A 22,564-nucleotide genomic window follows, 5' to 3' on the forward strand; every position below is an offset into this window, starting at 1 on the left:
TTAGTGCTCTTACACTGTAAAAAGTTTAAGTGTTGTGTGCAGGTGTACAATCTGTCACAGACGCTTCTATCACTCCTGTCACATGATCGGCGTGGGCTACTTGTATATCAGAAAAAGTTGAATAAAATATGTAAATATTAATATTCAGTATGTACAATATGTTTCCACACAGGTTACGTCAACTGTTTCTACAACCTCTGCACACAGTTTTTTACTCATTTCAGCCAAACACTCTGTGAATTTTTGTCATGTGGCTGTTGGTCAGACGTGAGTCAGTCATGGCTTCTTAGTTGTGCTGATGAGCGCAGAATTTTTTGTTTTTAACAGATTTTTTTTTATGCCAACAGTTTGTTTTTGGAGATTTTTTAATTTAAACATTAGAATTAAGAGTTAGATTTCTGGGGAACTGATGCATTCATGGAGCATCAGAAAATTCAGATTTTTCTTATTTTAAAGTGTAAACAATCTTCTCCGTCTTCATGGTCATTTTTGGTGTCTTTATTTTTCCGGGCATCTCTCCACATTTCTTCTGTCTTAAGACCGTGACTGTAGATGACCTGAGAGGCTCTGCTTCAGTCAAAGTGGCTGTGAAAAGATAATCTCATAATCCCTGAGGTATGACGCTGTACCGAGTTTGTTCTCCCTGTCGTGGAAGGAGTGAAGTGAAGGGAAGTGAAGCGAAGGGAAGGGACCATGGTTGAGCAAGAGTCTAGACACTTTGGCAGCAGCAAAATCAACAACACACCAATGTCTGTCTTTCATTTAGTCATTTACCACGATCCTCTCTGGGAGTTTTGTCCTGACTAACAATGACATGTAATTTCTTTTCTCTCACAACATTTTACTGCATCTTTGAGTGACGCAGCTGTCGGGGTACAAAGAGCTTCCACTTGTGTTTAAAGAAGCTGGTTTTGTTCATGCGCGCTGACCGAGGCTGCCGAGCGCTCGATTGTTGCTGCCTCATTCATAGTCAATCCACATCCAGGGGTCAGAGCTGACGGCGGAGCCTTCAGACTGAACATCTGTTAAAGGTTCAATCAGCAGCGGGCTCCATATAACCGTCAGACCCTCCACCACGCATTCCCAAGCACTGGGTGGGTCACAGCTAAATCTCAGGCCAGGTCAGAGGTCGAGTCGGCCCCTTGGTTGGAAGAAGTGTTGTTCCTCCAGAGGAGGTGGGTGTGCAGACGTTTGTAAAAGGAAAAAAAAGAGGGCCACCATACAGAAACACTTAGAGAAGGAGCCTGCCCAGCAGAGAGACGCGGTCAGGTGTCAGGCTGGACTCACACCTTCACCCGGGGTCAAAGGACACATTTTCACCTGCAGGGCGATCGAGGCGGCGCAGCATAATGCGTGTAAATCACGTGATAAGAGTTTATTTGTGCAGGGCGGGAACGTGAGAGCTACTTGTCTGTCCGGGCGTGGTTCAGGAAAGGTTTGTGAGTTCAGTCACATTAAAGAGGGCGCAGCCAGGTTCACCTCAGCTGGTGAGGAACGGCTGCCGGCCTGTCTGCCTGCCTGTCTGTCTGTCTGTCTGTCTGCCTGCCTGTCTGCCTGCCTTCCTGCCTGCCTGTCTGTCTGTCTGTCTGCCTGCCTGCCTGCCTGTCTGCATGTGTGTGACTGATTGTGTCTGGTTGTCGGGGTCAGACTTCCACAGCGACCCTCATCTATAATTTTCTGTGTGGCTGTGGTGGCTCTCTACCTGGCTGTAAACATGTTTCTGTTGTAATGTTTTACCATAGAGGTCTATGGGGATTAAGTGACCCTCAGGTGGACAGTCCATGCACTGCACCTCATTTCTTTGCCCTGGAGGCAGAGCTCATATTGGGCCCAAATCATTCGGCCTGTCCCTACCTGAGCCCCATTACCTATCATTATGAGCCCCAGCCCAATCTACCCCGCCAATTTTCTTTTTTTCTTTTTTTAACGAAGTGCACCATTGACTGCTTTGAACTAGAGCTGCCTGAATGACTGGAATCAGAGGGACTGTGACTGATTTTTCACCATATCTGAGAAGCAAAGAAAGACAAGTCATGTGTTTCAAGTGCTGCATTTATAAGATCAAAAATCACTTGTTTATCATGTCTTTGATGATCAGAGCCAGTCGCCGTTATTTGTGTTTGTGTGCGCAGTTTTCTTCTTTTCTTCTCAGGTCCTGACGTCAGTCAAAATAAACAGCCATGTCTCGTGTTGATTAAAGCCATTTCCCTCTCCCTGCCCTGGAGCTATTCACTAATGTGCTGCTATAGTCTTAATGAGAGCAGGAGGAGGCGGGCTGACCCCTCCTCACCTCTGTAAGGGCCCCTGAAGTGAGGGGGCCAACCAGTCAGTGACCGGAGCCGCTGTCTTTTCATGTTCAAGAACGGGAGGAAGTGAAACTCTTTAACAGCATCACTGTAAATAAGACAACTAAATATACTAATAATGCAACATAAAAAAAATACAGGTCTAGTCTAGTCTGTGAGCAAACCAATAGATTTGGCTTTTTTGCAATTTTGGACGATCCAGGAGTCAAAGGTGCAGTCGAGCTCTGTCTGTGATACTTTATTGATCCCTGGGATAAAACACTTTAAAGAAAGGAGGAAGAGTCTGCTACTGGAGAGGTCGCTAGCCTCGTCTGATATTTTATGCTAAGCTAACCTGAGTCAGCTATGTTACATAGCATCATCTGGAGGACGCTGTTTAGAAAAGACAGACGCTCTGTCTGTCATGTCCTGTCTCTTTCGGATGTCTTCTGTGGATATCAGTCTGGTTTTTGCTCTGCCTTTGTCCCGTGCTTTGTTTCTCTGATTGGCTGTATGTCGTATGTCATGGTACTGCTGCCTGGAAATCCAGGGGGAGAAGGCAGAAAGGAAGAGTTAGCACTGCTAAGCATAAAAGGCACTTTACCTAAAACTAGAAAAATATTAGCAAAGAAGCAAAGTGATCGTCATCATGAGTGAGTGTCGTCATCATCACTCCCATCCTGAGTTTCTGATGTCACAAATCTAGAAACAAAATGTTCTGTCTGTGCAGGAGGTGATGCTTCATCACAAGAGCTACGACAGGCCTGAGGTTCTCTGTGATGGATTACACACGTCAAGCGGAGTAATCGTAGGAAAAACACACCCTGACAATTAAAGCTTTTAAAGAGAGAGAGAGAGAGAGAGAACATCAGAAGGCCCTTTCACATCAATCATGATTCATGTGCTTCTTCGCCTCTTTCGGTCAACGCAACCTCCCTCGCTCCTCCCGTAGAATTCCCCCATGTAAGGCCAGGACAGGAGCCGAGGGCTCTGAAGGGAAGGGCTGCTCGGCCGAGTGTGAGGGGGATGTGTATCGTTTAATTGGACAGGGCAACTACTGACCTGGGACCGAGCCAAAAGCTTCAGATCTGTTCTGTGTTTACGGCGCAGGGAGGGATGAAAGAGACAAAGCAGACGGGCTGGAAGCAGAGGGCACCATGAAGGAAACAGAGACGATTTAGTTGCTTTATCCTACCAGATTTTTCCTCAGTGTGTGTGTGTTAATAAACATGTTTCATTCAGTGCCAGGAAGCAATCAAAGAGAAAGAGAGAGGGGCTTTCCAGGAACCTCTGGGACTTCTCAGAAAAAAGCACTCGTCCCGTGTTGAGTCAGAGGTAGAGATGTTTGCCTGGAGGTACGGAAGTAGTCAGCAAACACACACACACACACACACACACTCAACACAAAACAGCAGCAGATCTTATCACAGAGCACCTCTGAAGCCGCTGCTCCTGCTGAGGATGTGCCTTCTACCAGGCAGAGGCATCGAGGTGGAGGCCTAGAGGCCGACAAGAGAGGCTACATCTCCCGTCATGGAGCAGCTAGGGCTTCTAAAGGAGGACCTGAAGGACGCTGCTGGAGACGGGGAGGTCTATGATCACCACCCTGATTGGGTGGAGTAAGTTTGGAGAATCGTTCCATGATGCACACACAAAAAGAGTCCCAGTCCAGATTATGAGGAGTTAGCCGGCTGTGTGTGAACGCAGGGGGGGATTCTGGTTTTCTTGCATCCTTTTATGTAACAGGGTCAAAAGTTGGACAAGAGGTGATGGGGAGGGGAGGGGGGGGGGGGCGTCTCTGTGAGCTGGGTGGGAGTAAATAAGACACTGTGGGAGGGGAGGGGGAATAATGACACCTGCTGGATGGGGGGGCATTCCTGACCTTGGCTCTGGCCTGCAGGGGTTCGCAGTAGCGCGGCAGCTTATTTGTGGATATTATCACTGACCTGAAGACCTCTGCTGTTTGGAGGATCAGTTGTTCTTTGTCCTGTGATGTCAGGCTGTGATGTCACCGTGTTTCTTTCTCTCCGTGTCTACAGGAAGCTGATTCTGTGCCAGGCCCTGACCTTTGTCCTGCTGCTGGTCGCTCCCGTCTGCCAGTCCTCCCCATCCTCCCCGCCAAACGTAAGTCCAACACGCCCATGTCAGCTCGGCTTCGAGTCAGACGACTCTCGCTTCTCAGAGCCTGAACAGTGATGTAAACATGTGCAGTGGAAGAACTTCAGACAGAGCTACCACCATTTTCAACATGTCTGTCGGATTTACACCGGCCATGTAATGTTTTCCTTCGACCTGGTGGATCACTTCTTGGCAGATGGAAAACAGCAATTTTTGAGGTTTATCTTTAAAGGGGTCTTCGTTAGTGTGATTTTAAGGTTTGTTGACACAGAGCTGTTGCTCAGTGAACATTCTCAGATCATGGCTCAGACCGCTCCGTTAACAGAGACTCAGACTGTGTGTTTAGTTGAACAAATGTAACACTAATAGCTGCATGACAGTGTTTCAACAAACCCCTCCCCCTCCACGTTTTCCAGCCTTTACATCTTCTTTACTTCCACTGACAGAGTAAACGCCGTGATTAAAGTCATTTGTGTGGGGGGGGAGAACCTGCTCGTTGAGATAATGAACCAATCAGTGCTCAGCGAGAGGTCGCTGCGGTCTGTTTGCCGTTGCACCAGCTTTTCTCTTCCGACCGCAGCGTCCATCTTTCATCACTGTTTGTCTGGCAGAACCCCCCCACCCCCCAGGCCCGGCTGGAACAAGCAGACGGTGACATGCGCTCTGCTGCAGCAAACACATGGGAATCCATTTTTCATTTTGTGCTGTCAGTCAGCTTCACTGCTGTGATTTAAACCAAACAGCATCAGCTTGGAACGCTGTGTGAGACGTTTCAGACTGAAGTCAGTCATCGCTGCAGCTGCACTGGCAGCATCTCTGCTGTCAGCAGTTTGGCCAGTCAACGGTGGGAACAAGAAAAATGTTGTAATTTCTTCTTCTTCTCATAAAACAGCATGTACAGATGTTAGTGTCTGACTTTGACATGTTTTCTCATCATTTCATGTTAGTTTGCTTGTTGGAAAATTCACTTCTGCTTCTGTTGTGTGGATACAGAAGTCATGATCAGGTTAATGTTTGCATGCCGTTCCTTACATGTGGACTAATATCTTAACCAGACTCCAAAGAAACTGTTAGAAGGATAAAAGAAATCCAACTTTTGATAGTCAAGATCTATCAGGAGTAGACACATCAAGCTGCCGAGGGTCTTTGAAAGCTAGCACAGTCATTAGCAAGCGTGTCTTAAGAGGATTTCATGTGTCCATATCTGGTGTCCAGCTGTGGTTGTATCTGTATACTGTTGCTTGGGATGGGATCTGTTGCCATAGTAATGAAAGTGCTAGAAGAGATGGGACAATTCTGCCTGTTTTAACCCAAAGCACTGATTTTAATGCCTAAAACTTGGAGTGAAAGTGACACTTGCAACAAGCCACAGGCCCCAGACACTTTGGAGATTAGTTTTCGCCGCCATTTTCCTTCCTCCTACGGCCTATCGGAGGCTTTAATACAAATTCACTCCATCCACCAGTAACTACTCATCAACTGTGATCACACATTTCACAGAAAATGAGAAATGGAATCAGACAAATGTGTAAATTCTGTAAAGTAAGATATTAAAAACGGCACACTGCAAATCTTCTTACTGCCACCAGGGGGAGACAAACTGTGTTTACAGTAGCTTTAATACAAGTGTGCTACCATTCATCATGAGGATTCCACTTCCTCTATGTACCAAATAAATCAATAAAAAATTCATTTGTTAATGAATTTGGACATCTTGACCTGGTGACCATGTCTATATGGTGTTTTTACACTGTTGTATCCATAGCAACAGTGGTCTGCAGAATGCCGATGGACCAATCAGAACTGAGTATTCACCATGGCTATGTGCAGCCTTCAGACATGTCTTTGTTTTGTTCTTGTTCTCCTTCATGGTGGAAGGTTTGATCCAGTGTCGGGCTGACTCTATAAAAGCCAGTCTGCTGACAGATGAAATGCATGATGGGAAACTCATACCGGCCTGTGCTGCATGTTAGTTCACCTGCACTCTATCTGTCCTCCTGTATGTTTGCAGGTTTTTTTTCTTGTTCTTGTGTGAACCTGTGTGTGTGTGTGGTGGGGGGGGGGCACTTTGAGAAAGCAAAGGGTCAAAGGTCACTTTCATTAATCTAGAAAGCCAGCCCACCCCATCTCCAACTGTTATCAACGCTAATTTGACCGGCGCTTACACTAATGAGGGTGACCTCAGGTGACCCTGCCACAGAAAAATGATGGAGACTCGTAGCAGCACAGGTCTCAGCTGAGTGTGTGTGTGTCTGACGGGTTCTGTTCAATGATTCACAAAGTCAGAGAGTTTTTTTTTAAACTCTCTGTAAACTGTGTGTAATTGTCAGCAGATAAACGTACGGTTGATTTGTATGTGGGGACTTTTATCACAGAGATTTATAGATAACAGCCTGTAGGCGGGGAGACGCTGCAAAAGAGGCATGGCAGGCTGCCATAAATACCACGGCTGTAAACTCATTTAAAGTCGAGTTAGGGAGTCTGCAGTGATGTACGCTATGACTATCATCATCTTTTTAAAAGGATGCAGTCACTTTTTAAAGAAATTAATTTTGTAAATCATCATTTACATCATGTACAAAGATCATTTATACTGCGTGAAAATGAAACGTTACGAAACATTTCAGCACAGCTCTAATGCCTCAGGTGTCGTCATCTTGGCAGCACCGGAGTCTAGCTGCAGTTCCGCTTGTGTCCACTTGAGGGCCGAGTCAATCCCCATAGAACAGGGGTCAGCAACCTTCAGCATTAAAAGAGCCATTTGGGCTGGTTTCCCACTGAATAGAGCACACTCGGAGCCACACCTTTCACCTTGTAAATGTGAGTTCTGCTCTGGAACTTCACTGCACAGCGTATCGTATCCATTTCAGGGCTGTAAAACGTCACTTTGATTTTCACGAAGGATTGCGAGCTTTAATCTGGCTCGAGCGATGTTTACTTTTAATGTAGTTCATGATGGAAAACACCAGCTCACACAAGTATGAGGATCCAAAGATCGACAGGACTCCAAATGCAAACTTTTCCATGTTCATATAAGTGTCAGGAAGGTCATTCCATGTAGGCTGTCGAACACAAGTTTGTCCGGTGTCACAGGATGCGACCGTGACGCATATTTTGACAAAATATTAAAAGTTTTATTTTGATATCACGAGAGCATCTCAATCTCCAAAGAAACAACTATGAAAAAACTAACTATAATGAATAAAATAAATTTAAATTAAACGGCCATTATTTATTCACATTATTATTATTTCTTTTTCCAAAAATGAGCTCGCTGCCTGGGAGCCACAACAGAGTGATGAAAGAGCCTCATGCGGCTCCGGAGCCGCAGGTTGCCGACCCCTGCCATAGAAGTTAAAATATCCAAAGTTACAGCAGAAACAAACATGCAAACAAACTGCACAAATTGAACTTTTATGCAACTTTTATGGACTACATTGTCATTAAAGGTCATCAAGGTGTTTGCACTGTAGCAGAGGTCAGAGAGGTGTTGTAGTCATGTGACCAGGCTGTTGTTCTGTAGTATAAAAACTTTTTGTTAAGCCAACACATGAGGTGTAATTAGTTTGATTGCGTTGCTAGGCAACCTGGTGCCAACTTTGCCTGTATTTGGATTAACCAAGAGTTCAGGTGAACTCATGCTGCTGCAGTTGGAGCCTCCCAAAGGGGCTGCAGGAGCTAGCTACTCTAAAATATATCATTCTATCTTTTTTGCATCTACAATACAATCCAATTTAGCAATGGATTAATACTGGCTATCATAATATATTATTTAAAGTTTGCAGAATTTGACTGTTTTCAGTGTGTCAGCTAACCAATCATAGTGATTTCTCAACAGCTGTTGATATTATGTCATGTTTTACAGTTCAAATGTCAGCCTGTGCTTTAACATGAAATAAAGACAGAAGAGCAGTTAAAACCAGGAGCAGTGGGATCAGGCGGCAGCGGAATGGTACATGTATAAAACAGTGTGTGTGTTTCCACTACATCAGGTGTAGAACATGACAGAGGCATCCCACTTACACAGCATTCCTCCCGTTTAACAGTAGATGATCTGATTACACTGAAACTGATCCGGCTGCATACATTTGTGTATTAATGAGGAGAGTGGACGCAGCGTGTTAACTCCTTAACACTGGGTTTGTGTTTGCCCTAAGTAGCTGGTAGCTTGTAGGCTGTGAACATCATCTTATTCCTTATTAATAATAACAGATCATCATTTGTACAGAGAACCTTTCATGTGGCACCACGTTTTAATCCTTCAGTCTGATGATGATGAAAGATCTTCTACGTGTCACATCCGAGTCTTTATACTGAGCAGATCCTCCAGCTGACTTTGACTTCATGAAGTCATTCAAAGTGTGTGTAAAGAGTTAAAGGTGTGTGTGTGTGTGTGTGTGGCAGGAGGAGCCGCTGGGATCGGTGCCAGTTTCAGTCCTCCTCCGGGGCAGAAACTCTGGAATGTGTCTGAGGAGTGCCATTGAGAATTTCTCTAATCACTTTTATTGTTTGGCTCCGACGGTCCTGATCCACCAGGCTCTCAAGGTCGCCTGTTTGTTTTTGATGAACTACAACTCGTTCAGACGCTCTTCAGACACTGTAGGAGTGGTTTCAGTGTGGATCAGGGGTAGATCAGGCTCGGAGCCCTCAATGAGGTCTTGTTGCAACACCAGGATGAACAGCTTCCTCCTGATGTTGCTTATGTTTTCAACATCACTGCTTGAAAAATAATGTATTCTATATAGTGTGCTTCAAAAATCCAATCATGTCCAGAGGTCGTCTTCAGCATGACACCAAGATGCTTTTATTCCCCCCCCCCCCCCACACATATGAACCTGCAGAGTCCTGGAGGGTCTTAACGTGATGAGTCCTGACATATGTGGAACACGTGTTAGCATCATCCTCCACGTTGTTGGTGCTTGTAGCGTAGGTATTCCACACTGAGCACATTGTTGGAAAGGTTTTCTGCACAAATTGGCCCATTATGTTATTGCTCTGACTTCTCAACAGGCTCAAATAGACACCAGGTGTAGTGTGCTTACACGATAAGCTGCAGAATTAAAGGTGATTTTTCTAATTGGATCATTCAGACTTCATACTTAGGTCTCTGGTTCTACACATGGAGCACAATGTTTTTGTTTTATTGTCAAGATGTTAATTAAAAAAGTCCTAATAAGAACATATTAGGATTTAAAGGCGTGTGGTTGATTCACAGACAAACATAAATTAAACTCTCGTCTCTTAAACGCAGCCTTTCTGGTTACAAAGTTAAAAATGTTACAAAGTTGAAGTGCTCGTCTCTCATTGGCTGTTTTCAGGCCTCTTGGGTTTCCGCGTGGGGTCCTTCATCGGGGCGTCCAACACGTGCCCGGCGGCAGCTGCACTTCAGAAACGAGTGGGCGCCATGGAGCGGGTGGTCTGTCTGCTCACGCAGCTGTGGGGGCGGAGCCTCTGTGCGGACACGCACCTGTATCACCAGGTAACACAAAACACTGGAAATCTGGAACGTCCGGAGCAAAGGCTACAAAAATAATGAGACAAGCTGAATTTCTGTGATTATTGATTTTATAAAAATGTAAAAAAACTGCAGTCAGGATGCACGGCATGTCTCTTAGTGCCTGCAGGTGTTAAAACAGGAGCTCCATCTAACGATGGGCTTTTCTACAAACCAATTTTTCATTTTACTCTGCACATCAGCTGTAAAAAACCTGCAGATCCACCAAATACTCGCTGAACTTTTGTGACATGACTGCTGATCACGCATGAGTCCATCATGGCACGAGTGCAGGATTGTTGTTTTTTTACAGAATCTCTTTAAAGCAAATGTTTTATTTTTGTAGAATATTTATTTGAGACGTCTTGATTGGTTTATATTGTCTGACTGAAGTGTGCACATGTGGTGCAAATAACTATAAAACGTGGATTATTTGTGTTTTTACTAAAGATCGAGATCATTTTTCCATAGGTTTCCCTGAGAAACCTGCCTTTCATATGCAAGCTGACAGGATTCCTTTCTGCTGTGTTTACACACTTATTTTCTGTGTCCCAGGAACCCAGTGGGTGGACCATGTGCAGGGGATCCCAGACAATACAAGATCTGCAACACCAAGGTCATGTCAGCACAAAGCTTTCACACTGCACTGAACACTGACTTTCAGAGCAAACACTGCAGAACAATGGTTGATGTTTGCGCTACAAGTTGGTCACACGGGTGTGTCCGGCGCAGGTGTAGCCGCCGTGCGCCTTCTGGGTGTGATGTGGAATTTCACTGACAGGATGAATGTCACCTCTGCACTGATGAGCTTCTGTATGCATGTAACACACTGTGAGGTCAGCGACGTGGTGGCCTGGGTGTGTGGGTGTGCGTTTGGACAGCCAGTCGCTCTGGTCAATATTAATTAACGGAAAAATGCTCAGATGGGTTGTAGCGTGTTTAAGCAGCATGTTTAGGTCTGTGTGTGTGTGTGTGTGCAGGAGTGTCCCTCCGGCTCGCAGGATTTCCGGGAGATGCAGTGTGCTGCCTTCAATGACCGGCCGCTGGTGGCTGGAAACTCCTTCAGATGGACGACCTTCCATGGAGGTCAGAGAGGAGTCACTCCTCTTTACTTAAACAAAGTGTTTATAACTGTGATTATTTGCATTGTACATCAATGTGTGTGCAGCCTGCTGGCTGTGTGTGTGTTTTGTGAGCCTGACTGACTGAAGCTCTTGCCTGCCAGGCTCTAACCCCTGTGAACTCAGCTGTCTGGCGTTGGGTCACAACTTCTACTACAACTTTGGCCGAGTGCTCGACGGCACAGCCTGCGACAAGGAGTCCGGAGCTGTGTGTGTCAACGGACGCTGTCTGGTGAGTGTGTGTTTATGTTTCTATGAGTGTGTGTTATCATGAATCTAACTACAATGAACTATTCCCACAGCAGTCTCTTTAAATTGTGGTGCAAAGGTTCACTTAAAATGAACATTTTGGGGGTTTTGTAACATCACAAAAGCCATAACTTTAAAATGTGATCTCACAGAAAAACTATGAAGGGATTTCTTTAACCTTCATGCAAGATCCGCCGATTAGAATTGGGTTATCAAGAGTCAATGTGGCCAAGATTCAAGCATTCACACATCAGTTGTGTCCAGTTGAGCTGGACGAAGCGATCAAAGAACGGCATGGTATATTCACAAGGTCAAAGGTCAATTTCACAGTGCTGCAGCAGTGACATGAAAGGTCTTCATGACATGTAGAAGCTGGATGGACGGGTTAGCAGGCTCATCAAAGCTGATGACGCTCTTTGATCTGGTCTTGGCCCGCTGTGAGGTTGGCGGTTCAATCCCCTGTCCTGCCCTGGCTCAAAGACCTATACACCTAAAATATCCATTTTAGAGGATGACTGATTTGAGTCAGACTGTGTTCGCTGTATCTGCCTTGATTGTTTCTGATTATTTATAATTTCTGGTGTTTTGTGGTCAAGCTGCCCTCCTGGGTCAGTAAATCTTCAGAGCAGACTTGACTTGTTGTCTGTATAAACTGTGGAGGTCTGCCAGCTGTCAGTTATCTGTCTGAGGGGAGACAGTGAGCAGGACCTGTGCCTGTGGAAACACAGACCCTCATGATGACCTGTCTGGGTTTGGAACTGGAAGCTGGCCTGAGCCCAGAGCTTCTCTCTCTCTCTCTCTCTCTCCTCGTCAGCCCCTCTCTGTTGAGGTTTAAGTGATGTTGACCACTCTGACTGGAGCTCTCTGGAGAAGTGAACTCCATGCTGTGCGTTAGGGCCAGAGTGCACTCATCAGTGTGGACTGCAGCCTTCAGTTAGCATTACAGCTCTGGAGAGCACACAGTCCCACACCAGGCCGACCTCCGCTCACCTCTCTGCACACAGATGCAGCCGCCACACATCTGATCCAGCAGAGGGGGCACTCAGAGTCCCAGCTATTTTTACACTCCTGATTAATTTGTGTCTGTGTTTACATATGTCTATATATATATGTGTGTGTGTGTGTGTACATGCTTGTATGTGTGTGAATAAGGGGGATTTATGGGACTGACTGGAGGTCAGAGCAGAGTGGGGCCTGAAACAGGAAGCAGATGCAGCCTGCAGCTGGTGTGGTGGACTGTGTGTCACACTGACATCATACTGCAGAGCACATGGACACTGTGCGTGTGTGTGTGTGTCTGTGTGTGTGACAGCTAAATTTGAAGTCCTTTTTATGGACATAGTCAATTCTTGTCATTCTTATAATTCTTTTATTTCCTGGACGTCCACCAAGATGCCAATCCCTGTAAAAATGCAGCTAGCATCCACTGTGTGCCTATAGTTTTGAAATCAGACTTCAGCCATGCCTCAAAAAATCTATCTATGTGTACTTGTTTTACTTTTTTAAAAAAATAAATCCGAACGTTAACAGGCTTACACATTTAGACAGCAGATGTAATATCATAATGTTGTATATTCAGCAACATAGTTTAGCATTTTAGCATGGTTTGTAGGCAGCAAACGCGAACAGTTAGGAAGTGAAAGGGATTTGACGCGTTGGACTCCTCAACAACAACAAGCTCGAGCTTGTTGTTGCTTTTTCTGTAGTGATGCTCACACAGAAAGGGATGCTACGTTAGGTAACTCTATGCTACATGCTACAGTCTGTTCTGACCGGTGCCTTACTGCCTGTGTAGTTTCAAATACAGCCTTCAAAAAGCATCACTTCAGGATGACAGGAAGTCTCAAATTATTCGTTTGTTTCCAAACCGAGAAGATGGCAGAGAAGCTTGTTACAGTAGGAAGACGTATGTTTCATAGCCTGACTCCATTCACCAACCTACTGTGTGGAGAACGAGGTTGCTCCCTCGTTCCCTCTGCTACTTTCCCTCAGAGGATTCATTTCCTGTTGTGCACACACAGATGCTCTGAGTTTGTTTTGTGTTTTTAAGGGGCTCAGGGGCATGATTACAGCCTCCCTAGGTTGTTGCTCTCTTGCCTGGGAACATCCCCCTTCATCGCCTGGCTCTGCTGAGTGGAAGATAAAGCCTGGATAAGGAAGCACTGTACTCCATCTCACAACAACATTCACTGCCACACCATAAAGCATCCAGCTCGTCCTCCCTGCTCTTTGCTTTGGCATTTTTTTACGAGACAACACTTCAACCCTTTCTCTCCTCTCGAGGCCGCTGAGTCGCTGTTTTTCTGCAAAGTAAATGTTTGTCCGAGGGAAATGACAGAGAGAAGCAAATAAGAGACAGAGACAGGGAGAGAATTGAGTAGAGGCCGTGCAATAAGTTGGATGAGGATGGCTGCAAAAAGAGAAAAGGTTAGACGCTTCCCAACTCTCATTCCCTGTGTCTGTGTGTCGTACAGAAGCCCGGCTGTGACTCCATCTTGGGCTCAAAGCAGCAGGAGGACGCCTGCATGGTGTGCGGGGGACACAACACCACCTGCCTGCACCACAAGAGTGTGTACCAGAGCAACAGTCTGGAGGCAGGTAAGATACACACAAACACATAAAGCACCTCCACCAGGAATGAGCTGAAACAAGTTGTCTTATTATTAGTGGTTCAGGCTCAGTCAGGAGGCCGTTGTTGGCTGATGAAGTGAACATTAACCATGGTAACAGTTGGGTTAAACAAAGGTGGCTGGCTGCCGTCCAGAATGAACAACAGGTCCAAAATTACAGTTGTTACGACTTCAGGAAGGAGGAGGAAGAACACAAAGTTCCTCAGGCCATTCTGGCTGAAAGCCACCAAAACATGGCCTTCACTGCTACCTGCAGCTCAGCAGGGTGGAGAGGGTGGAGAGGGAGGGTTTTACTCAAGAAAACAACGTAGAGACAGACACATGTTTCTATTAACACTGTTTCTGGAGAACTGTGGGCTCCGCATGCTATAGATATCCAAACTTTTGTCATGTGAGGTGGTAAAGGCTTCTTAGATGCAATGACAAGTACAGAATTTAGTGTTTTGTGTTTGTAGCTTCACAACAAAATTTGTAACCGAGACATCCGGATCTACCATAAGAAGTTCTGCTGAGCGATTCTCCATCTTTGCAGAAGTTCTCAAAAAGGTTACTTAGTGGTAGCTAATCATACATGAACCATAGGTTGGTGATAGATAATGTAATCGATCCTTTTCCAGCACCTCTGGTGTGTGACTTGGCTCGGGCCTCGCCTCTGTCACTGTGCCTTCCTCTCACAGCTCTGTGCACACACAGCAGAGCTGACAGATGGAGCGCTCGGCCGTAATGGCTCAGATTGAGCAAGAAGAAAACAGGCTGATAATGGCCGCTTTGTTTGTGCGGCTCAGCAGCCTTCAGAGGCTTTCCCTCCTCCTGCAGCTGCGTTTCCCAACTAAAGGGAGAACTTACAGTGGGCGGCTCCTCCCAAGGTCAGAGTACCGGCGGCCTCCGACTCAGTCAGAGCTCGTCGTGTAGCTGGAGCCCTGCAGATGAACCTTATGCATAGTTTCTCTTCGACACGGGTAAGCAGGAGCAACCACAGTTACACGCTCTTCAGGGGCGGCAAGGAACAGAGTTCATGCAGTGGCAGCTTTTCACCCCAGAACAGCAGGGGGTCCCCACCGTCCCCGCCTCCGCCTGTGTGGTTACATATCACTCTTTAGCTAGGTCACGCCTCTGAATTGACGGCTTTATTGGAATAGAGAATATAGGGAGAGGGGGAGGGATGAAGGGCTGAAGGCTGAAGGCAGGGATGAGAGCAGCAGGAGGAGGAGAGCTTGAATCACATTCATGAGAACAGGTAAAAAAAAATATTTCATTCCAACTTTATAGGCAGCCGTGTGTTTATATATATGACTTTACTATAAGCACATATTGCCTTTGGGTCTGGGTCTCCTAGGCCCCCCTTTGAGGGTTTACCATCTGGGGTTGAGAATTCAGGGCCAGGACCAGTAAGAGCATCTCCTGGCTGGTCTGGATCCCTCAGGAGGAGCTGGAGGAGGTCTGGGCATCAGTGCTGCTACCACCACGCTGATGGATTTAGTTTAGAGAATGAATGGAAACATGATTGACTAAAACATGTCTGGGGTCTGAGGGCAAGATGACCAAAAAAGGATTTACGGAGGAGTCCCTGAGGAGGTTTGTCTGGTCACGGTTGTGGTGATCATGTTGATCAGGTGGAGGGCCCCTTTAAAGGCACAGACATGCTCTGTTATTTAGGACTATAACCTCTTACAGCGTCCCCACAGAGTTAAAAATGATAGTTTAACCAACTTTCAGCTTTAAAATAACTTCAGATGACTCTGAGGTCTCTGGTTGTAAAGTTTTGCTTTAATCATGTGGTGCAGTTGGTGTGGTGTGTTCTGTTGTGGTGTGTTGTGGTGTGTTCTGTTGTGGTGTGGTGTGGTGCACTGTGGGCAAACTAATGGGCTCTGTCTCTGTGTGCCAGCCGGGCCGTTCGGATACAACGAAGTGGCCATGATACCAGCTGGAGCCACTCACATCCGAGTCACCGATAACAGCAGGAACTATCTCGGTAAGGTTCACATACACACACACCACACACACTCACTCACACTCTCACTCACTCACACACACGCACACTCACACACACACACACTCACACACACTCACTCACACACACACACAGGACACCTGGGCTTCTGTGTATCAGTTTCCTCTATATATACACAGGAAGTCTCTTTACATCACTGGCCTCATGGCTGCAGAGTAAAACAGCCTCTTCAAAATGATTTCCTGGGCTTCCTCTCCCCGGAGACAGCAGGGGCTCTGCATCTGGTTTCATAGTAACCAAGGGCATCTATTCTCATGCTTGTTTATGAGACCAAAATAAGACCCTGAAATGGAACACACTCTGGCTGCTTGTAAAAGGCTTTATCTGAGCGCTGGGGCGAGGCAGGTGAAGGTACTTGTTTCCATCTCGTGTCATGGAAAATCCCTGCACCGAGGAGAAGCAGCTGCCATATATAGGCAGCTGGCACATTTCTGCTGCTGACACCTTTACCTCGGCCTGACCCGCTGACACGGGGACTTAATCTCATCACTGTGAGATCACATTTTTCTTCTTTACTTCACACAGCCCTGCAGAATGGACGCTCCCAGTTTGTGATCAATGGTAACTGGAAAATCAGCATTCCGGGCGAGTATAATGTGGCCGGGACCAAATTGCTGTACCGGCGCTCGGCTGACACCTGGGAGAGCTTCGAGGTGCCGGGTCCCACCCAGGAAGACCTCCATCTCATGGTGAGACAGGACGGCTTGGAAATATTTTTGATTTTATTAAGAAGGTCTTTGTAACGGTTGTGATGTGTCACAGGTTCTGGCCACAGACAGAAACCCTGGCATCGAGTACGAGTACTGGCTGCCACCTGACCAGTACGCACTCTACCATGGGGGGAGGAGTCCACTACGCGAGGCCCACCACACCGCCACCTACCTGCCCTGGTATCAGCCCACCACATCAACCACCACCACCACCACTATCCGGCCTCCTCCACGCCCCACCCTGCCCCCCTGGTGTAAGACCTGCCTGCAGCTTCATCCAAGCAGATGAAAGCATGAGAGTTAATCTGTTACCTCCTCATAACCTCGTCAGTCACAGCTCCATTGAAGTTAAAATGAAGCCTTAGGTCATATTTAAATGGACAAGCTGCTGCTTGTGTCGCTGCCTCAGGGTTCTGTTAAACACACACACACACACACACAAGGTTGTCCAGATGATTAGTATGTAAGTATGTAAGGTACCATCAGTTTATTTAGGACTGATGAAGCTGCTTGGAGGAGCAGAGAAACCTCCTCAAGAAAGAAAGTTCAGCTTCGTCGCTTCAAGCTCTTAAATGAAAATGACCCGGATGACTGAGAATCTTCATCGTCATCCATCGATCCACAGGGGCCCTAATTAGGGAGGCCCAGACCTCCCTGGCCACCTCCTTCAGTTCCTCTGAGGCATTTCCTGTTCCTGGTTGGACATGCCTGGAGTGCCAAGGTGAGCGCCTCGCTCAGTCATCCAGGAGGACCTTGGTGCAGAGTCTCTGAGAAAATGTCCGGCCCCCATCCAGAGAAAACTCATTTCAGGCACTTGTGTTCGGGCTTTTTCTGGCTGAGGACCGTAGCCAGATTATTAGGACCACATTATCTGCAAAGAACAGCAATCACCAAACTGCCCCCCTTGTCCCTTGGCTGTACAAACAAAATTATGTCCATAAAAATTCTGAACAGAATCAGTGACAAAGATCAGAGTCCAGTGAGTAGGGTGAGTGGCCCGCTGCAATGGACCCAGTACCCAGTATTCTAAGGGAAGGGCTGAGCAGTGTGGTCCTCCCTGTTGTTCGACCACACCCTCTGGTCAGTAGTCTTAAAAATGGGAAGCAGCACTCTGGTCTGCCAGTCCAGAGGCACTGACCCTGATGTTCATGCCATGTTGCAAAGGTCTGTTAGCCTCACATCACCATTTCACCAGCCTGGTTTCTGTTGATCACTCCCTGATCACATTGTGATGACAGTGACCCAGACGGGTGCAGTCGCAGGCAGAGCGTGAAGACCTGTGCAGTGTGGTGGTGGAGAGGGTTAAAAAAATGCTCCTTCAGCGCCATGTTGGGTTCAGAGTCTGCAGGCTGCTGAGGAATGCAGCTGGTTTATCTCTCATGATAAGCTGCTGTACACATGTGCTCACATTCACATGGAAATGTGCGCACAGCCCGAGGACCTGCGCCTCCTGTCAGACTCCATCCACTGCAGTAATAAATCCCAAAGTAGCCGCTCTGGAAATGTTTTCCAGCTGCCAAACAGAACTGGTGCTGCGTTGTTGCCAGAAGTAGTTTGTTGGTAGTTTGTTGGGTAAAACAAGCGGGTCGTGATTTTTAGTGTTGGAGGAAAGCCGGAGGTAATGAGGTCAGGAGGACCGGAGTGTGAGGAATCTCTGGATCTGACTGTATGTATCCACACACATTATGGATCCTGTGTTATCTGATTTATTATGTCGCACAGTGAGCTGCTCTTCCAGCTAGCTGTCAAAATACAAACATACAGCAGCACACGTGGCCAAACTAACCAGAAAACATGTTGAAATACAGAATCTGTGTGCAGATGGGGAAGAAATGTGCAGCTTCAGAAACCTGTGTGTGTGTATGAGTGTCAACACAGTAAGACCTGTGTGTCGACAGAGTTGCCCTGTCACTGATTAAAGTGTGTGTGTTTTCTAGTTTTACAGCCTGTGAAGCCGCCACGTCAGTCTCATCACCACAACCGCCTGGAGCGGGAGGAGAACCACAGAAACCTCCTTCCTCAGCCCTCGCCTGGACGTAAGTTCTCCACCTCCACCAGAATATCTGCTCCTCCATGGAAGCAATACAAACATCATCATGGATGCTGTAAATTAGCACAGCTGCTAATTTGTTAATACACATAAGACAGGCCTGTTTCGATCTGTGATCAGAGCAGGGGGCAGTTCAGAGGCCTGAAAAAGAGGCTAATTGATTTTGAAAGAAAACCATCGTGGAGTATCGGTGTAATATCTGCCATATCCTGCAGGGCATTGTGGGAGATGCCAGCGAGTGAAAGGCCGAAGAGAACGCCAGAGGCAGTATTGTCAGAAGGACTTTGGTGAGGATGAACTTAGAGTCGTTTTTTGTTGTAGGATCGTAGCTTATTATTAAATGTCTGTACTTCCTGTCAGTTTTCCGTGCCAGAGTCCTTGGGAAGCTCTACAGAGGAGAGGAGACTCGGTACGACGTCCAGATCATCCACACCTACCGGAACCGCTTCCGCCTGGAGCACCGGGAGTTTCTGTGGGCCCCGAACACCTGTGACTGCCCCCAGGTGGATGTGGACAAGCAGTACATCTTCATGGTGCGGCGCCACATTAATTACGAGCACACCCTGAACCGCATCCTGCTGGAGGAGCGGAGCTACGTGGTGCCGTACAGACCCAGAGAGGACGAGCTGCTGCGGCCGCTGGAAAGGGTCTGCAGCAACAGAGGACCCAGACCGCCTGCAGAGCTCAGGGGCTGAGACGCTGTGTGTGTGTGTGTCTGTGCGTCTCATACTGAAGCCTACAGCCTCAAAACTGTCCACATGATGACCTGAAGGATTCAGGAGAGACGACGGAAAGATTTCATGTTAATTTAAAAGCTTACTGTACCACACAGAGCACTTTAGGTGGATGCTTGTGTCCACCTTTAAACACAAACCAAAGAGAAGAACATGGACTGAAAAGGCCTTTTTCTTATTGCTTTTTTATTTGTGCGTTTGTGTGTAAAAGAAAAAAAATCCAGCCCTAGTTTCATCCAGATTATTTTTGCCCTTGTTATTCCAACTCATGGGATATTGGTAGAATCTGTACAGCAGACAGTGTCCCTGTCCAGTTGGAAGTTTTATCCAATAGCTGCTGCTGTAATCATGTAAAAACATCCACCAACCACTACTCTCCTCTTGGTGTGTACCCGTCTGGCCTAAATGCATTGTATTACTTATGCTAAACCTTTTAGCTCATCCTCAGATAGCTGTCAGCAGCACACCTGAGGAGTGCTTAGCACTGTAATCTGCCCTTTGGGTCCATTAGAAGGTCTCCAGCATACTTCTGTCCAAGTGAGAAAAAACTCAAATGTTCCTGGGTCCAACAAATCAGCCCCACACTGAAAATGCAGCAGCTCAGTTTTTAGATGCTCTCCACTGGCTTTATCCTCTGCTGCAGGTGTTTAGCTGACTGTCCACATCTCCTGCACTCAGCAGAGGACTTCGAGTCATAGTTAAGAGTACAATAAAGGGGCTGGATCCCTTGAAGGACAACGCTGTCCCATTTCAGAGACTCCTTCAGTGTTGTATATTTTTGGTAGTGGTGACCTTAAAGACTTAAATTGTTCATGCAGGAGTCCATGCACACCGGTGTGCATACAGCAGGCAGCACAAACAGCTGCAGGTTGCTAGGCAACGGCAGCAGCATGTCGTGATGTCACTGGTTCCTGAAAAAAGGACCAGATTGTGAAGCAGACACACAGGGACACACCATAATCTGTCTGATCAGGTTAAAAATCAGCCCCTTCATGTAAGGCAGGCTGTTGCATCTTGGGAAATGTAGGAAAGGAAAGCATTTGCCAAAAACGTCTGATGTCCAGCTGGATGAGAAGGTGGATTTTCTTTTTTCTTGTATCTTTAATATCTAACAACATTTTTGCTTCACAGTGTATTTATGTGTAAGAAACAATAAGCTTAAACCTTAACACATTACCTGAGTGACGTCTTCCAGCTCAGATCAGGTCCACTCTTTGATATTTCAAAAGAAATATACAGTATTTTATTGTGTGGCACTGATTATCATAAATATACTAATATGAGAAAACCTGTTAAATAGTTTATTTTTGTGTTATTTTTAATATCAGACCTCATGTAAACGTGCCAAACGAGCGTCTGTGCGAATAATGACTGATTGTTTCTTTTTATATTAAAGGATCAACAAACCACATGTAAACAGACAAACATTTGTAAGAAAACATTGTATTTACAAAACATAAAATAAAATCTACAACAAAGGAAAAACTACAGACAACATAGCTGCACACATGAGCCAGATTTCTGCTCTTTAACAGTTAAGAAGTCATCACAGACACTGTGCTCAGCCTCCCGTCAGCAGGGGGACATCTGTGGGAACCTAACTGGTTAAAGGGGCTAAATAATGTTCACAACATAATACACCTCAGCATCTTTTAGACTCATCTGAAGGCATGAGATGGAAAGCTTCTGTCCTCTCTGACTTTTTTTTTTTGTTTAAATTTTTTGAGCACTCTTGGTTTCAATTTTTTTTTTTAATGAATCGAAATAAAATGTAAACAAGAATTTTTTTCACCTGGAAGTGAATGATGTGTTTTAAATCAACATAATGCAAAGTATTCCTGCGTTGACCTCTCACAACATCATACATTTCTGTGTAGCTGCCTCTCTAGTCCCTCTCGTACAGTCTCATCGTGATGATGTCATGTTCCTGCGATCTCGGACTCTTCGGGTTTTATCCACACAAACGCGAACAAATCTTCATTTGGCGCTGCAGGATGCATTAAACAGGTTCTGTATGTATCTGGATTGTAACTGTTAGCACTAAATAAAATAAAGCTCACCCTCTAGTCATGAAATTCTTTTCCAGTCGGTGTCCCTTCATACTGAAGCAGCAGTTTTCACATTTGGGACGAGTCTCTTAGCTTCTCTAACACAAAGAGTTGTTAGTCTAATAGAGCTCCTAAAGGTGTTAGCATGTTAGCACCTCAGTTAGATGCCTGAAATCATGCCTGTGGTTGAGGTTCGCTAATGAGCATGCTAGGCTAATTCCCTTAATATGTAAACGTGTATAAATATTCCAGTTGATTGTAAATTAGATTTCCAGGTGAGTCTAATCAGGATTACAGAATCCTAGTCTAACAACTCAAAGGTGGTTTTCAGGAATATTTTCAGATTTTCAGACCTCACTGCAGCTTATATCTGCATGTGTTGTGCAGATTTTCATGATGATTGCTCTTTGTAAAGTATTAAAAAAGGTTCCAGTGAAGCATTTGAAAGATTTGTTCGTGCTCACAACCCTCATCTTTGTCAAAGACCGGAGGACTAACAAGGCTCTGTTTCAGGGCAAAATGTAATAATCTGGGACGTGGACTCAACAAATACAACAAATAGCCTAAAAGTCTTGTTTCTGTTATAATATTTAAACATTTAAAAATAACAATATGACTACAATTAAATGTTGAAAGTTGAAGTATGGTCTGTACGCCTACGGTCTGTGATGTAAGCAGAGTGAGCGTTCACTCCTTCTGGTCCCTTTGGCAACTCAGACTGTGTCACGTCCTCGGCGGTGCTTTCATTTTAGGGACTCCGTGTAACACCGGGGCGCCGGGCTCCCAGTGCTCTCACTGGTCCTTCTCACACCACTGTGAGTCTTTGACCTGTGACCCCCGATGACCTCCATTCCTGAAAGTCTCCTCCTGCGGCGCACTGCAGGGAGACCCGGGAGTCATCTGACCTCCTGTCCACGTCGCGCCCCTGGCCCGCTGCTCCTCCCGATGAGAGCGTCAGACGCTGACGGTGACGTGACGGGAAGACGCTGAGCGTCGTTTGATGCGTGAGCGCCGAGGTCTGGACTCTGACTGACAGCTGCACAGCGGGCCCAGCAGCAGCCAGAGGTAGAGGATTACACAGGCCCAGCAGGACGACATCTTCACCCAGAAGGTA

The 22,564-nt window shown here is 46.2% G+C and overlaps 2 protein-coding genes across 4 annotated transcripts in view; one reads left to right on the plus strand and one right to left on the minus strand.

Moving 5' to 3' along the window:
- adamtsl5 (ADAMTS like 5) overlaps nucleotides 1-22,564 on the plus strand; it is a 32,486-nt gene that overhangs the window by 2,205 nt on the left and 7,717 nt on the right. Inside the window, exons 1-13 of one of the 3 annotated variants that reach the window (XR_003670332.1) lie at nucleotides 3,719-3,904; nucleotides 4,325-4,409; nucleotides 9,722-9,882; nucleotides 10,453-10,513; nucleotides 10,878-10,983; nucleotides 11,123-11,250; nucleotides 13,742-13,865; nucleotides 15,783-15,869; nucleotides 16,434-16,597; nucleotides 16,671-16,872; nucleotides 18,556-18,654; nucleotides 18,884-18,955; nucleotides 19,029-20,396. Coding sequence is in view for 2 of the 3 variants with exons in the window: in XM_028401070.1 (XP_028256871.1) it covers nucleotides 3,819-3,904; nucleotides 4,325-4,409; nucleotides 9,722-9,882; nucleotides 10,453-10,513; nucleotides 10,878-10,983; nucleotides 11,123-11,250; nucleotides 13,742-13,865; nucleotides 15,783-15,869; nucleotides 16,434-16,597; nucleotides 16,671-16,872; nucleotides 18,556-18,654; nucleotides 18,884-18,955; nucleotides 19,029-19,363 (1,710 nt within the window). In the remaining variant the exon portion in view is untranslated. Of the gene's footprint in view, nucleotides 1-3,718; nucleotides 3,905-4,324; nucleotides 4,410-9,721; nucleotides 9,883-10,452; nucleotides 10,514-10,877; nucleotides 10,984-11,122; nucleotides 11,251-13,741; nucleotides 13,866-15,782; nucleotides 15,870-16,433; nucleotides 16,598-16,670; nucleotides 16,873-18,555; nucleotides 18,655-18,883; nucleotides 18,956-19,028; nucleotides 21,459-22,564 lie in introns of those variants that run through there. The other 2 variants (XM_028401070.1, XM_028401071.1) reach the window with 2 other exon arrangements.
- Nucleotides 22,405-22,564, minus strand: part of serinc4 (serine incorporator 4) — a 13,323-nt gene continuing 13,163 nt past the window's right edge. The window contains exon 11 of the mRNA XM_028401072.1: nucleotides 22,405-22,564. This exon is cut by the window's right edge and continues 48 nt beyond it. Within this exon, the coding sequence (XP_028256873.1) occupies nucleotides 22,405-22,564 (160 nt within the window).

Source organism: Parambassis ranga, chromosome 3, assembly GCF_900634625.1.
Source record: "Parambassis ranga chromosome 3, fParRan2.1, whole genome shotgun sequence".
Lineage (NCBI taxonomy): Eukaryota > Metazoa > Chordata > Actinopteri > Ambassidae > Parambassis > Parambassis ranga.